Below are 15,590 nucleotides of genomic sequence, written 5' to 3'. Positions count from 1 at the left end.
GGTCCCTGGGATCTGGGAGGACCCTTCCGTTAGGGACCTTCTTGCCAGCGGGAGAGAGGAGGGGCGGCCCGTCATGGCCCCGGGGTCCGGCCTTACAATAACGAGAAGGGAACGGCTACCCACTCCAGTACTTTTTCCTGGAGAATTCCATGGACAGAAGAGCCTGGAGTGCTGTAATCCATGGGGTTGCAAAGAGTCTGACATGACTGAGCGATTAACACTTTCACCTTTTAAGCAATCTAAGAGATGACAGAGGATGATTTTAATGTATAATTGTTGGGAAGACACTGAGGATCCTTCCTCTGATAGACCATGTAGGTTTTTGCCTGTTTGTGGCCTTTGCCTCTAGTACTGGATTATAGATCTTGTTACTGGTGTGCAGAATTCTCTATAAGGGAATTAACCTTTTGTTTTGGGTTTTGTGCTTGGCGAGGTTGGTTTTGTTTTTGGTCAGTTTTGCCTTGCAAGGGGTTGTCTTTATCTACCTGTTTATCTGTGGTGCCCTGAGCCGTCACTGTGGCACACCACTCTTCATTGCTACAAGCCAGCTCCCCAGTTGCAGCAGGCAGGGCCTTCTCTCATCACAGAACGTGGGCTCTAGAGCATGAAGGCTTCAGTAGTGGCAGCTCCCAGGCGACATCACTGGGGCACCTGGGCTTAAATGCCCCATGGCATGTGGGTTCTTAGTTCCTCAACCAAGCATTGAACCCATACCCCCTGCCTTGGCGCGTGGACTCTCAACCCCTGCCACCAGTTGCTGTTCAGTTGCTAAGCCGTGTCTGGCTCTTTGTGACTCCATGACCTGCAGCATTGCAGGCTCCCCGTCCTCCACTGTCTCCTGGAGTTTGCTCCTCTTCCTGCCCATTGAGTCGGTGATGCTGTCCAACCGTCTCACCCTCTGCCCTCCCCTTCTCCTCCTGCCCTCGATCTTTCCCAGCATCAGGGTCTTTCCCAGTGAGTCAGCTCTTTGTATCAGGTGGCCAAAGAGTTGGAGCTTCAGCCTCAGTCTTTCCGGTCAATATTTAGGGCTGATTTCTTTTAGGATTGACTGGTTTGATCTTGCTGTCCAAGGGACTCTCAAGTGTCTCCTCCAGCACCACAATGCAAAAGCATCAATTTCTTGGCACTCAGCCTTCTTTATGGTCCAGCTCTCACATTTGTACAGGATTACTGGAAGAATCGTAGTTTTGACTATATAAACCTTTGTTAACAAAGTGATACCTCTGCTTTTCAATACACTGTCTAGGTTTGTCATAGCTTTCCTTCCAAGGTGTCTTTTAATTTCATGGCGGCAGTCACCATCTGCAGTGGTTTTGGAGCCCGAAAATAAATCCTGTCATTGCTTCCACTTTTTCCTCTTCTATTTGCTACGGAGTGATGTGACGAGATGCCACAATCTTAGTTTTTTGAATGTTGAGTTTTAAGCCAGGTTTTTAACTCTCTCTCACCCTCAGCAAGAGTCTCTTTAATTCTTCTTCCCGGTTGTTGGTGTTTCTCCCCACAATCTTGATTCCAGCTTGTGATTCATCCAGCCTGGCATTTCGCATGATATGCTCTGTGTATAAGTTAAATAAGCAGGATGAGAGCATATAGCCTCGTCATACTCCTTTCTCAATTTGAAACCAGTCAGTTGTTCAATATCTGATTCTAAGTGTTGCTTCTTGACCTGCATACAGGTTTCTCAGACAGGTAAGGAGGTCTGGTATTCCCATCTCTTTTTAAGAGTTTTCCACAGTTTGTTGTGATACATGCAGTTAAAGGCTGTAATGTAGTCAGTGAAGTAGAAATAGATGGTTTTTCTGAAATTCCCTTCCTTTTTCTGTGATCCGGCGGATGTTGGCAGTTTAATCTTTGGTTCCTCTGCCTTTCCTTAACCCAGCTTATACATCTGGAGTTTCTCTGTTCATGTACTGCTGAAGCCTTGCTTGAAGGATTTTGAGCCATTACCTTGTGTGTGTATGAAGTTGCTCAGTCGTGTCTGACTCTTTGCGACCCCGTGAACTGTAGCCCGCTAGGCTCCTCTGTCCATGGGATTCTCCAGGCAAGAATACTGGAGTGGATTGCCATTTCCTTCTCGGTAGTGTGTGAAATGAGTGTGATTGTATGGTAATTTGAACATTCTTTTGCATTGTCCTTCTTTGGGATTGGAATGAAAACTGACCTTTTCCCATCCTATGGCCACTTGTGAGTTTTCCAAATTTGCTGACATATTGAGTGCAGCACTTTAGCAGCAGCATCTTTCAGGATTTGTAATAGCTCAGCTGGCTCCACTGGCTTTGTTTGTGGTAATGCTTCCTAAGGCCCACTTTACTTCAAATTCCAGGATGTCTGGTTCTAGGTGAGTGATCATACCATAGTGGTTATCTGGGTCATTAAGGCTTTTTTTGTATAGTTCTGTGTATTCTTGCCACCTCTTCTTAATCTCTTCTGGCTCTGTTAGGTCTTTACCATTTTTGTCCTCTATTGTGCCCATCCTTGCATGAAGTGTTCCCTTAATATCTCCAGTATTCTTGAAGAGATCTGTAGTCTTTCCCATTCTGTTGTTATCTTCTGTTCTTGGAAGGAGGCCTTCTTATCTCTACCTAAGCTTCCCTGGTGGCTCAGACGGTAAAGCATCTGCCTGCAATGCGGGAGACCCGGGTTTGATTCCTGGGTCGGGAAGATCCCCTAGAGAAGGAAATGGCAATCCACTCCGGCACTCTTGCCTGGAAAATCCCATGGATGGAGGAGCCTGATAGGCTACAGTCCATGGGGTCGCACAGAGTCGGACACGACTGAGCGACTTCACTCGCTTCTTCTCTCTCCTCGCTGTTCTCTGGAACTCTGCATTCAGTTGGGTGTATCTTTTCCTTTCTCCTCTCTCCTTTCCTCATCTCTTTGTAAAGCCTCCTCGACAACCACTTTGCTTTCTTGCATTTCTTTTTCTTTGGGATGGTTTTGGTCAGTGCCTCCTGTACAGTGTTACAAACCTCCATCCATAGTTTTTAGGCACTCTGTCTACCAGATCTAATTGCTTGAATCTATTCATCACCTTCCCCCCCATATAATCACAGGGGATTTGATTTAGGTCATACCTGAATGGTCTAGTGGTTTCTCCCACTGTCTTCAGTTTAAGCCTGAATTTGGCAATAAGGAGTTCATGATCTGAGCCACAGTCAGCTCCTGGTCTTGTTTTTGCTGACTGTATAGAGCTTCTCCATCTTTGGCTGCAAAGAATATAATCAATCTGATTTCTGTGACTATTTGGTGAGGTCCATGTGCAGAGTCGTCTCTTGTGTTATTGGAAAAGAATGTTTACTATGACCAGTGTGTTCTCTTGACAGAACTTTTAGTCTTCACCTTGCTTCATTCTGTACTCTGAGGCCAAATTTGCCTGGTACTCCAGGTATCTCTCGGAGAAGGCAATGGCACCCCACTCCAGTACTCTTGCCTGGAAAATCCCATGGACGCAGGAGCCTGGTAGGCTGCAGTTCATGGGGTCGCTAAGAGTTGGACACGACTGAGCGACTTCACTTTCACTTTTCACTTTCATGCACTGGAGAAGGAAATGGCAGCCCGCTCCAGTGTTCCTGCCTGGAGAATCCCAGGGACGGGGGAGCCTGGTGGGCTGCCGTCTGTGGGGTCGCACAGAGTCAGACACGACTGAAGCGACTTAGCAGCAGCAGCAGCCAGGTATCTCTTGACTTCCCAGTTCTACATTCCAACCCCCTATGAGGAAAAGGGCGTCTCTTTGTGGTGTTAGTTCTAGAAGGTCTCGTGGGCCTTTATGGAACAGGCCAACTTCAGCTTCTTTGGCATCAGTGGTTGGGGAAGAGGCTTGGATTGCTGCGATGTTGAATGGTTTGCCTTGGAAACAAACTGAGATCATTCTGTCCTTTTTGAGATTGCACCCAAGCGCTGCATTTCAGACTCTTATTGACTGTGAGAGCTACTGCTTTCTTCTAAGGGATCCTTTCCCACAGTAGTAGATAGAATGGTCATCTGAATTAAATTCACCCATTCCTGTCCATTTTAGTTCACTGATACCTAAGATGTTGATGTTCACTCTTAACACCTCCTGTCTGACCACTTCCAATTTATCTTTCTTCGTGGACCTAACTTTCCCGGTTCCTACGCAACGATGTTCTTTACAGCATCAGACTTTACTTTCATCACCAGACACATCCACAACTGAGCATCATTTCCACTTTGGCCCAGAGGCTTCCTTCCTTCTGGAGCTATCAGTAACTGTCCTTCACTCTTCTCCAGTAGCGTGGTGGACACCTTCCCATCTGGGGGCTCATCTTCTGGTGGTACGGTTTTTGCTTTTTCATACTATGCATAGGCTTCTCGCGACAAGAATGCTGGAGTGGTTTACTGTTCCTTCCTCCAGTGGACCATGTTTTGTCAGAACTCTTTACTGTGACCCGTCTGTCTTGGGTGGCCCTGAATGGCATAGCTTGAGTTTCGCAAGCTCCTTCACCACACCAAGGCTGTGATGGCAGACCACCAGGGAAATCCTGCAAAGGTTTTAATTAATCAAAGTGATCTGTGTTTTAAACCTTCTGAGTTCAATGATTTATCCACTCCTAGATTGTAAGAGTATTCCCCATGATTGTTCTTATGGTTCCTTTTATTTTTAAATATTGGTATAAAAACATAAGGACTTCCTTGATAGCTCAGTTGGTAAAGAATCCACCTGCAATGCAGGAGACCCTGGTTCGATTCCTGGGTTGGGCAGATCCACTGGAGAAGGGATAGGCCACCCACTCCAGCATTCTTGGGGTTCCTTTGTGGCTTAACTGGTAAAGAATCCTCCTGCAATGGGGGAGACCTGGGTTCGATCCCTGGGTTGGGAAGATCCCCTGGAGAAGGGAAAGGCTACCCCCTCCAGTATTCTGGCCTGGAGAATTCCACAGACTGTATAGTCCGTGGGTTCGCAAAGAGTCGGACATGACTGAGCCACTTTCATGACGATGATAAAAACATAAAGTGCTCACCTGGAGATGCACAGCTTCTCAGATGAGTACACTGTGTAACTGTCTCACCAAGCGAGACCAAGGACATTTCATTTTTGTATTTATACTTCTGCTTTGGTGAGTTTTAGGTAATGTGCAATGTGAGGTAAGGATATAGATTTCTTTTCCTTAAATGACAAATCAGGGGTCCCAACACCTACATTCAGACAGCGTGTTAATAGACTCCTGTGACCTGCTTTTCCTCACTCCACCTTTTTGGGGGGCTGAGTCCTCTCAGAATCTGATGAGAATTCTGGATTTCTCTTTAGAAGAATACACAGGTGCATAAAGTTTTAGGTTAGAAACTCTCACGGGTTTAATTTCTTGTGTTGCAGGAAATTCGTGTTTTTCAACATACCTCAGATCCAGTACAAGAACCCCTGGGTGCAGATCATGCTGTTTAAGAACATGACGCCGACCCCTTTCCTGCGGTTCTACCTGGGTGAGTGTCCCCGCTGTCTGGTGCGGATTGGAAAAGAATTTCCAGACACAGAGCATTTCAGAAAGGAGTGAGTTTATTAAGAGCAAAGGGCAAACACAGCGGGCCAGCACCTCACAGGCCAGGGAGGGCCCACGCTTTCGGGGGTCAGTAGCGTTTTTATCACCTAAAGACAAAATTCCTGCTGGAAGGGTGGCGTTAGGTGCTTGGTTAGGGCCCTAGAGGGTGAGCACTGGAGTGGGCACTTGCGCCTAACCTGGGGTCAGGAAGCCTGCTCGGTGCTGACCGGGGGCGCTTTGGGGACGGTGACCGTGGGGCGCAGTCATTCTGGAGGTGATCTTGGTGCTGGGCTCCACTTCTGGGGCCATGGCTTAGGGCTTCACAGTGAGCACGCGGCCCTCGGCCGTGGCCCAGGTCCGCCGTTCCCGCAAGTTCCTCCTGTGCGGCTGTCGCTGGGCCCTGAGAGGGCAGTGCTGTGTCCTGTTACCTTGGCTTCTGCACCTGGTGCCCGGCTGCCACCAAGATCTCTCTGCCCACAGCCCCCACCCCCGCCAGACTCACTGCTGTCGCCCCACATCTCCTCCAGGCCCGCATCATACGGGCCCGTCTCTGCAGATCCCCCTGCTGCACTGTGCTTCGGTGCCTTTGCTCATGTCAGGCCCTCTGCTGGAAGTCCCCTACTTTTCTTGGCTAAATTAGAAAATAAATCCTTTGAGAGTCAGCTTGGGTACCAGCTCCCCCAGGAAGCCTCCCTGCACCTTAGATGGGTCTCCCAGGGTGTGTCCCTCAGCACTGGCCGTGTTCTCTTGAACTGTGTGTGTCCCCTTTCTGGATCATACACAGTTTTGCGATGCTCTCCTGTCCTCTTGAGGCACAAATTGTGAAGATTCCTTTCAACTGGGCTCAGTCCCTGGAAGTCAGAGCCAGTGTTTTAGCCTGGCTCTCTCCTCAATCATTCTGATAAGTATTGTTCCTAGTTCCGTATTTTTAGGGGAAGGCGAAATATCTGCCTTTCGTGGTTATGAGAATCAAGTGAAGTGTAGATTGGGAAATGCATCAGGAAACAAATCGATGATGTGCTTTCATTCATTCAACAAATATGTATCAGGTTCAACAGGGACTCTCCTGGGTGCTTGGGGTATCAGGGAGCCATAAGGACAAAGATATCTAGTCATGTAGAGATGATATTCCAGCAGGAGGAGATAGAATGAACCGGAAACTCAGTAACATGGTTTGTTAGACGATGAGTGCAGTGGGAAAAAAGAAAACCAGAGCAAGGTAGAACTGAGGAGCATGGTGGTAGTTTGGCAATTCTATGTTTGTATTTGTGTTGTTGTTTTAAAAAACCTAACTTTATTGCGGGATAATTTACCCATAATGCACAGGTCTTTTGTGCACAGAGGGATGAGCTCGGATGGACGTGAAGGGCCCGTGTCACCATTCCCCAGTGAAGACAGGACATCTCTCGTACTCCAGGAAGCCCCCCAGGACGTCCCCCAGGACTCACAGTCTTTCCAGTCAGTTCCCACTCCCCCAGAGGCAGCCACTATGAGCAGCTCTCCCTTTTGGGGGTGTGTATGTGGCTGAACTGCATGGCCTGTAGGATTTAGTTCCCCAGCCAGGGGTCCAACCCTGGCCCTCAGCAGGGAAAGCACTGAATCCTAAGTACCGACCACCAGGGAATTCCTGCTGTCGGCACTTCTTTCACCATAGATGAATTATTTGTTTATTCATTTCTGGCTGCGCTGAGGCTTCACTGCTTTGCATGGGCTTTTCTCGAGTTGAGGTGAGCGGGCACTTTTTGTTGCGGGGCCTGGGCAACTAGTTGCTCTGAGTAAGGTGTGCGCTCTTCCCAGACCAGGGATTGAACTGTGTCCCCAGCACTGGCAGGCGGATTCTCATCCTCTGCACCACCAGGGGTGCCCAAGACTACCTCGTTTTGTTTCTTTCAGGACTTAATCTAGAGTCTCACAGTATATACTCCTCTGTGTCTGGTTTTCACTTGTGGTGTTGAGAGTCACCCACGTTGTGCGTATCCGTAGCTCACTCATTTTTACTACTGATCAGTGTGATGAACATTTGGGTGTTTGACAGATACCCAGACAGAGTTACAGGTGTGAGATTTATGGAGGGCAGGGCAGCAGGCAGGGAAAGTCTTCAGATGGTGCGGCAGGGCTGACGTCCCCGGAAGGAGGCCTGGATAGGAGTTGCCCCAGATGGAGGTGCAGCGCTGGGAACCGGGGGGCTGGCCAGCAGGCAGCTCTGCAGAAGCGGCAGGTCCTGGACCGAGGCCACGGGTGCCGGGCTTGGCTCTGCTGCCGGGTGGGGGGTGTCCTCGCTCTAGGGCGCTGCGAGCAGCCTCCTCTGTGGACCTAGGTGCTCAGTGCTCCTGGGCACAGGCTCAGGCTGGGCTTGTCCACAGAGTAGACGCACAGCGTCCTTAGAAGCTGCCAGACAGGCCTCCAAGGTGACCCTGCCGTTCAGCCTGCAGTGCGCAGGGTGAGGGTCCTGCTGGCCCCCAGCCTCAGCCCGGCCGCTCCCGTTGCTCGTTTGCATTTCTTGTGTCCCCGGGCTTGGGGCCTTAAAGCCACACAGAGTCCTTACCTGAGAGATCTGTGGGCCTCGGGCCCAGCAGGGCATACACTCAGGCTGTCAGCAGAGCCTCTGCTCCTGGAGGCCCTGGGCGGAAGCGTTCCCGGGCCGCGTCCAGCTTCTCAAGGCCGTGCCGCCCTCGGCTCCGGGTCTCCCTCTGTCCTCGGGCGCTGCCTTGGCGGCCAGCTGTCTCCCCGTCCCGCGTGCTTCTGACCACCGCGTGGGAGGCTCTCCAGCTCTAAGGACTGTGGAAAGTGGAGGCGCGAGCTTGCCCGGGAGACTCTTCCGATTTCTGGGTCCTTGAGTTTAATCGCCTCTGCAGAGGCGCCCTGGCCGCATCAGGCGTCATCCACAGGTTCTGTGGGAGCCCCTCCTCTCGCCACGCGAGTGTCTTCAGGGTCAGCCAGCCCCGTGGTGGCGTGTCTCCTGCATGTCTGGGTCTGCATTTCCCTCTTTCCATGCGCGCGTTGGCCATTCATTTCTTTCTTTTCTGAAGAGTCTGCTTGGATCTTGTGTCTGAAAATTTGAAAAGGTGAGGCTCTTTTCTGGTTGAGTTGCTGGCATATTCTGCATTCACTTCCTTTGTCAGATGATGTATTGTGAATATTTCCTGTCTGTGGCGGGCTTTTCATTTTCTTAATGGTGTCTTTTGAAGAGCAGAAGTTTTCATTTTGATGAATTTCAGCTTCTCAGCTGTTTTCTTTTTTCTAGTACTTTCTGTGTCCTAGCCAAGAAATCTCTCTTCCTCAAAGGCATAAAGATTTGTCTCCTTTAAAATGGGGAAAGCCTCTGATTTTACATTCACGTCTGTGATCTAGTTATTTGTGTGTTAAGTGAGACAAAGATTGAGGTTTATTTTTGATTTTTTTAGATTGGGGATATTCAGCTCTTGTAGCATCATTTGTTGAAAGGTAGTCACTTCTCTTGTGAAATTTCTTTGACGTCTCTGTCAAAAAAAAAGAAATTGACCGTGAATGGATAAACAAAACGCATATATTCATTCAGTGGGCTATTATTCGGTCTCGAAAAGGACTGAAGTACCGACATAGGCTTCAATATGGGTGAATCTTGTAAGCACGCCAACAGAGAGAAGGCAGGTGTGGAAGGCGTGTGTGCCTCCAGCTGTGTGAGGCACACGAGCAAAGCCATGGGACAGGAGGTGGTTGTCTGGGGCTGGGGTGCTGTGGGGAGGAGGAAGGGACAGCTTCACGGGTACAAGGGGTCTGTTTGGGGTCACGGGAAAGTGCTGGAGCCTCAGTAGCGGCGATGCTGCACAGTAGTGGGAGTGCTGACACCCCCCAGGTTGCACTTTAAGATGGTCACATGGGCGCTCCTGACTGTCCAGCGGTTAGGACTCCACGCTGTCCCTGCCAAAGGCCTGGGTTCAGTCCCTGTTTGGGGAACTAAGATCTTGCAGACACAAGGCCAAAACCAAATAAACCTGAAGTATAGTTGATGTACAGTAGTAGAAGTCACAGGTGTACAGAATAGTCACAGTTGTGAAGGTTCTATGCAGTTTATAATGGTGAAACACTGGCTGTGTGCCCCTGGTGTGCACCTTTGTAGGTTATTTTCGTGCAGTGCTTTGCATCTCACGCACCCTGCCCCTTGCCGCCCCTCTGTCCGTCCTGCTCCCTTCTGCTAAGCACTGCTCTGTTCTGTGTCTGTGAGTCTGTCTGTTCTCTGTGTCTGTGAGTCTTTTTCGTTATACTTACCAGTCTGTTGTACTTTAGATGCCACGAGTGAGTGAGAGCGCACAGTATTTGTCTTTGTCTGACTTATTTCACTTCCATTGTTGTTCATTCGCTATGTCGTGTCCAGTGTTTTGGGACCCCATGGACTGCAGCATGGCAGACTTCCCTGGCCTTCACTGTCTCCCAGAGTTTGCTCAGGCTTATGTCTGTTGAGTCAGTGATGCCATCTAACCATCTCATCATCTGTCGTTCCCTTTTCCTCTTGCTCTCCATCTTCCCCAGCATCAGGGTCTTTTCCTGTGAGTCAGTTCTTTGCATCAGGTGGCCAAAGTATTGGAGCTTTAACTTCAGCATCAGGCCTTCCAATGAATATTCAGGACTGATCTCCTTTAGGATGGACTGGTTGGATCTCCTTGCAGTCCAAGGGACTCTCAAGAGTCTTCTCCAACACCTCAGTTCCAAAGAATCCGTTCCTCGGTGCTCGGTCTTCTTTATGGTCCAGCTCTCACGTCTGTACATGACTACTGGAAAAACCATAGCTCTGACTATGTGGACCTTTTTTGGCAAAGTGATGTCTCTGCTTTTTAATATGCTGTCTAGGTGTGTCATAGCTTCCCTTCCAAGAAGCAAGCGTCTTTTAATTCCAGGGCTGCAGTCACCGTCCACACCTTGATTTTGGAGCCAAGAAAATAAAGTCTGTCACTTTCTATTGTTTCCCCATCTGTTTGCCATGAAGTGATGAGACTGGATGCCGTGATGTTAGTTTTCTGAATGTTGAGTTTTAAGCCAGCTTTTTCACTCTCCTCTTTCACCTTTATCAAGAGGCTCTTTAGTTCCTCTTTGCTTTCTGCCATTAGGGTGGTGTCATCTGCATACCGTTATTTCTCCTGGCTTAATGAACAAATCTTAATTCCAGCTTGTGATTGATCTAGCCCAGGATTTCATATGATATACTCTTCATATAAGTTAAATAAGAAAGGGTGACAATATACAGCCTAGACGTACTCCTTTCCCAATTTTGAACCGGTCCATTCCATGTCCAGTTCTAACTGTTGCTTCTTACCCTGCATACAGGTTTCTCAGGAGGCAGGTAAGGTGGTCTGGTATTCCCATCTCTTTCAGAATTTTCCACAGTTTGTTGTGATCCACACAGTCAAAGGCTTTAGCATAGTCAACGAAGCAGAAGTAGATGGTTTGTTTGTGTTTTTAATTCTCTTGCTTTCTCTGTGATCCAACCTATGTCAGCCATTTGGTCTCTGCTTCCTCTTCCTTTTCTAAATCTAGCTTGTACATCTTGGTTCACAGCTTGAAGTTCTTGGTTCACATACTGTTGAACCCTAGCTGGAATGATTTTGAGCATTGCCTTGCTAGCGTGTGAAATGAGCACGGTTGTACAGTAGTTGAACATTCTTTAGCTTTATCCTTCTTTGGGATTGGAATGGAGACTGGGATCTTCCAGTCGTGTGGCCACTGCTGAGTCTCACAGATTTGCTGGCACACTAATGCAGCACTTTCACAGCATCGTCGTCTTAAATAGCTTGGTTAGAACCCCATCGCCTCCACTAGCTTTGTGTGATGCTACCTAAGGCCCACTTGACTTCACAGTCCAGAACGTCTGACTCTAGGTGAGTGATCACGCCGTCGTGCTTATCTGGGTCATTAAGACCTGTTTTGTTCAGTTCTTCTCTGTATTCCTGCCACCTCTTCTTTATCTCTTCTGCTTCTGTTAGGTCTTTACAGTTTCTCTCCTTTATCGTGCCCATCTTTGCATGAAACGTTGCCTGGCTATCTTCAATTTTCTTGGAGATCTCATCTTTTCCTTTCCATTGTTTTTGTCTATTTCTTCGCATTTTCACTTAAAAAGGCTTTCTTATCTCCCCTTGGTATTTTTTTTTGAACTCTGCATTCAGTTGGGTATGTCGTTCCCTATCTCCTTTGCTGTTTGCTTCTCTTTTCTCAGCTATTTGTAAGGTCTCAGACAACCGCTTTGCCTTCTTGCATTTCTTTTTCTTGGGGATGTGTTTGATCACTGCCTCCTTGTACAGTGTTACGAGCCTCTATTCATAGTCCTACAAGATCTAATCCCTTGAATCTGTTCGTCACCTCCAGTCTAGAATCATAAGGGAAACCATAAGGGCTTAGGCTATACCCAAATGGTCTAGTGGCTTTTCCCTGCTGTCTTCACTTTGAGTCTGAATTTTGCAATAAGGAGTTCATGATTCGAGCCACAGTCAGCCCCTGCTCTTCTTTTTGCTGACTGTATAGAGCTTCTCCATCTTTGGCTGCAAAGAATAGAGTCAGTCTGATTTCTGTGTTTGACCAGCTGGTGATCCATCACTGGAGGTAGAGCTGTCTCTCCCATCCATGTTGCTGCAAATGGCAGAAAAAAATTTCTATGGCTAAGTAATATCCCACTGTGCGTGTGTGTGTGTGTGAGTGTGTGCGCACGCACAGCGCAGCTGACCCCCTTCATCTGTTGATTTATGCTTCCACATCTTGACAATTGTATTAAATAATGCTGCTCCAAATATTGGGGTGCATGTATCTTTCTAAAATAAGTGTTGTTTTTTCAGATGTATACCCAAGAGTGGACTTGCTGGGTTATGTGGTCGTTCTGTGTTTGGTTTTTTGAGAAACTTCTGTACCGTTTTCCACAGTAGCTGCACCAGTTTACATTCAACATGTGGACAGAGGGGCCTGGCGGGCTGTAGTCCATGGGGTCTCAAGAGTCAGACGGTTTAGCGACTAAACAACAGCATGGTACAGCGGCGCCGTTTCCTCCCATCCTTGCCAACCCTTGTGCGTGGGGTCTCTGAGGATAGCCATTCTGACAAATGGGAGGTGATAGCTTAATCGTGATTCTGGTCTGCGTTTCTCTGGAGATGATCTTAGAATCTTTCTCTGTGCCTGCTGGTCATTTGCATCTCCTTTGGGAAAGATGTCAGTTCTTCTGCCCATTTTTTTTCAGCTTTTATTTTTGATACCTAGTTGTGTGAGCCATTTATATATTTTAATTAACGCCTTATCGTATCATTTACCATTATTTCCCCCCACATCATAGGTTGTCTTTTTGTTTTCTGGTTTGCTGTGTCTGAAGCTTTTAAGTGTAACTGGGTCCCATCTGTTCAGTTCAGTTGCTCAGGCGTGTCTGACTCTTTGCAACCCCATGGACGGCTGCACGCCAGGCTTCCTTGTCCATCTCCAACTCCCGGAGCTTGCTCAGACTCATGTGTCTTTAGTTTTTAAACAAGTATTTATGTATTTGGCTTCCCTGGTGGCTCAGAAGGTAAAGCTTCTGTCTGCAATGCGGGAGACCTGGATTCGATTCCTGGGTCGGGAAGATCCCCTGGAGAAGGAAATGGCAATCCACCCCAGCTCTCTTGCCTGGAAAATCCCATGGACGGAGGAGCCTGATGGGCTACAGTCCATGGGGTCGCGATCCCTCTCCTGTATGTGTTTGCTACATCAGGTCTTGGCCGCAGCTCGCGGGCTCTCTAGCTGTGGTGCACGCGCTTAGTTGTTCCACGGCGTGTGGGAGGGATCTTATGTCCTCAGCCAGGGATCAGACCCACGGCCCCTGACTTGCAAGGCAGATTCTTAACCCCTGGACCACCAAGGAGGTTCCCCGTTTGTTTATTTTTGCTTTGTTTTAGGAGACAGATCAAAAAAATAATTGCTGAGATTTCATGTTTACCTTCTTTTAGGAATTTTGTGGTAGCTGGTCTTTGATGCATATTGAGTTTATCTGTGTAGATGGTGTTAGAAGACGTTCTAATTTTTTTACCTGTCGCTCTCCAGTTTTCTTAGCACCGCTCACTGAAGGGAGTGTCTTTTCTCCATTGTATATTTTGCCTCCTTGGTGGTAATTTGTGCAGGTGTATTTCCGGTGTCACTTTTGTGTTCCATTGATTTGTGTCTGTGTTTGTGCCAACATCTTGCAGTGTGGAATACTGCAGCTTTCTGCTGTAGTCTCAAGTCAGAGAGCGTGATTCCTTGAGCTGGTTTTCTTTAAGACTGCTTTGGCTTTTGGAGTTTCTGAACTCGCCATGCTCTCTAACTGCTCTGTGTGTGTCCTCAATGCTAACACACACTGTATTGGTTTTTGTCGATTGAAAATATGTGTCAAGATAGGTAGTGTGCATCCAACTTTGTCCTTCCACCCTTTCTTTCCCCTCAAGATTAAAGTTGGCCCTTGTAGGTTCTTTGCATTTCTGTATTAACTGTAAAATTTGCTTACCAGTTTCTAGGGGAAGAAAAGCTTGCTGGGATTTTGATCAGAATTAATAGTAATTTAAATTACTTAATTAAATAGCAATTTAATAGTATTGAGTATGTTTTCTGTCCATTTACAGTAGTTTCAGTTTCAGTTTCCAGTTCTTTGGTTAAAGCATCAAACAGCCTTATACAAGTGCTGCTGATTTGATACGTGGGTCTAGTGTCTTGTAACCCTGATAATTCACATTTCTAGTAGTTTTTATTTGCTAAATTCCTGAAGATTTTCTACATACACAATCATCCCTTCTACAAAGTGAGTTTTACTTCTTTCCAATCTTTTTTGTGTGTCCTCATTGCCTGTCTGACATGGCTGTAATATTTTTTTGCATTTTTACCAGTAATTCACGAAAGGTTTGAGTGTTACTCTGCATCCTAACACTTGGTATTGTGTTTTTTTAAAAAATTAGCCACTTAATATCTCACTGATTTTATTTTGTATTTTTCTAGTGACTGATGATACTGGGTATCTTTTCTTGTGCTTATCATCCATTTTTGTTGTTAAATGTTTATTCAGGTATTTAGCCCATTTTTCCTTTGGATTGTTTGTGAGAGTTCTTTAGGCAGAAAACAGGTCTTTTATCAGATGTTCTTCTTTCTCATGGAGTTGTCTTGCCCTCTTTGCTGAAAAGAAGTTGACCGTAAATGTAATGTTTATTTCTGGACTCAGTTGGGTTCCATTTCTGCAGTCTGTTCTTGTGCTTATACCACGCTGACTTGATTGTGTAGCCTATGGGGTGTGTGTGTGTGTGTACACTCAGTCATGTCCGACTCTTTGGGACCCTAGGGACTGTGTAGCCCGCCGAGCTCCTCTGCCCATGGAACTTCCCAGGCAAGAAGACTGGAGCAGGTTGCCATTTCCTATTCAAGGGGATATTCCTGACCTAGGAATCGAACCCCCATCTCCTGCGTTGGCAGGAGAATTCTTTACCACTACACCACCTGGCAATTACTGTAGCCTGCAGTAAAACGGAAACTGGAAAGTGAAATGTTTTCCTATTTTTGGGTTGGTCAAAGTTGTTTTGGCTATTTTGGGTCCTTTGCGTGAATTTAAAGCTAAGGTTTTCAGTTTCTACAATAACATCTGCTAGGATTTGGAGAGTGAATCCATAGACCAGTTTGGCTAGTACTCCCATCTTAATATTAAATCTTTCTATCCATGAACGTGGACGTTGTTTCCTGTAAAACAGAATGGATGCTTTTGTACATACCTGGTACTACAGAAATGCAAAAGGGCTGCATTGTGGGTTATGTAAACGCCTGCTGTACTGCTAGAACTCTCCGCTGAACGCACACCCGCCGCCCAGGCCGGTGGAGACTGAGCGGGGTCCTGCTGCCCTCTCAGCCCTCTCCCCCCTTTCCTTCCCTTCCTGCTCCAGATTCTGGGGAGCAAGTGCTCGTGGACGTGGAGACCAAGAGCAACAAGGAGATCATGGAGCACGTTAAGAAGATCCTGGGGAAGAGCGAGTGAGTCGCTGGGCTGGACTTGGAGGGGCGCAGGCGTCCCTAGCCCGGAGGTCGGGTGGACGGAGGAGACAGGCGGTCGGGAGGGGTGTCGAGGGGGCGGCCGGAGGCCCTTCCTCCTGGGTGCACAGG

At 47.6% G+C, this 15,590-nt stretch overlaps 1 protein-coding gene across 1 annotated transcript in view; it reads left to right on the top strand.

The window, feature by feature from the left end:
• MRPS25 (mitochondrial ribosomal protein S25) overlaps nt 1-15,590 on the top strand; it is a 51,276-nt gene that overhangs the window by 35,126 nt on the left and 560 nt on the right. Inside the window, exons 2-3 of the mRNA XM_052643911.1 lie at nt 5,333-5,439; nt 15,374-15,461. Of these exons, the coding sequence (XP_052499871.1) occupies nt 5,333-5,439; nt 15,374-15,461 (195 nt within the window). The remainder of the gene's footprint in view (nt 1-5,332; nt 5,440-15,373; nt 15,462-15,590) is intronic.

The sequence above is a fragment of the Budorcas taxicolor genome, chromosome 1, assembly GCF_023091745.1.
Source record: "Budorcas taxicolor isolate Tak-1 chromosome 1, Takin1.1, whole genome shotgun sequence".
NCBI lineage: Eukaryota > Metazoa > Chordata > Mammalia > Artiodactyla > Bovidae > Budorcas > Budorcas taxicolor.
The sequence above is the reverse complement of the archived record's forward strand: the minus strand, read 5'-3'. Positions and strand labels throughout refer to the sequence as shown.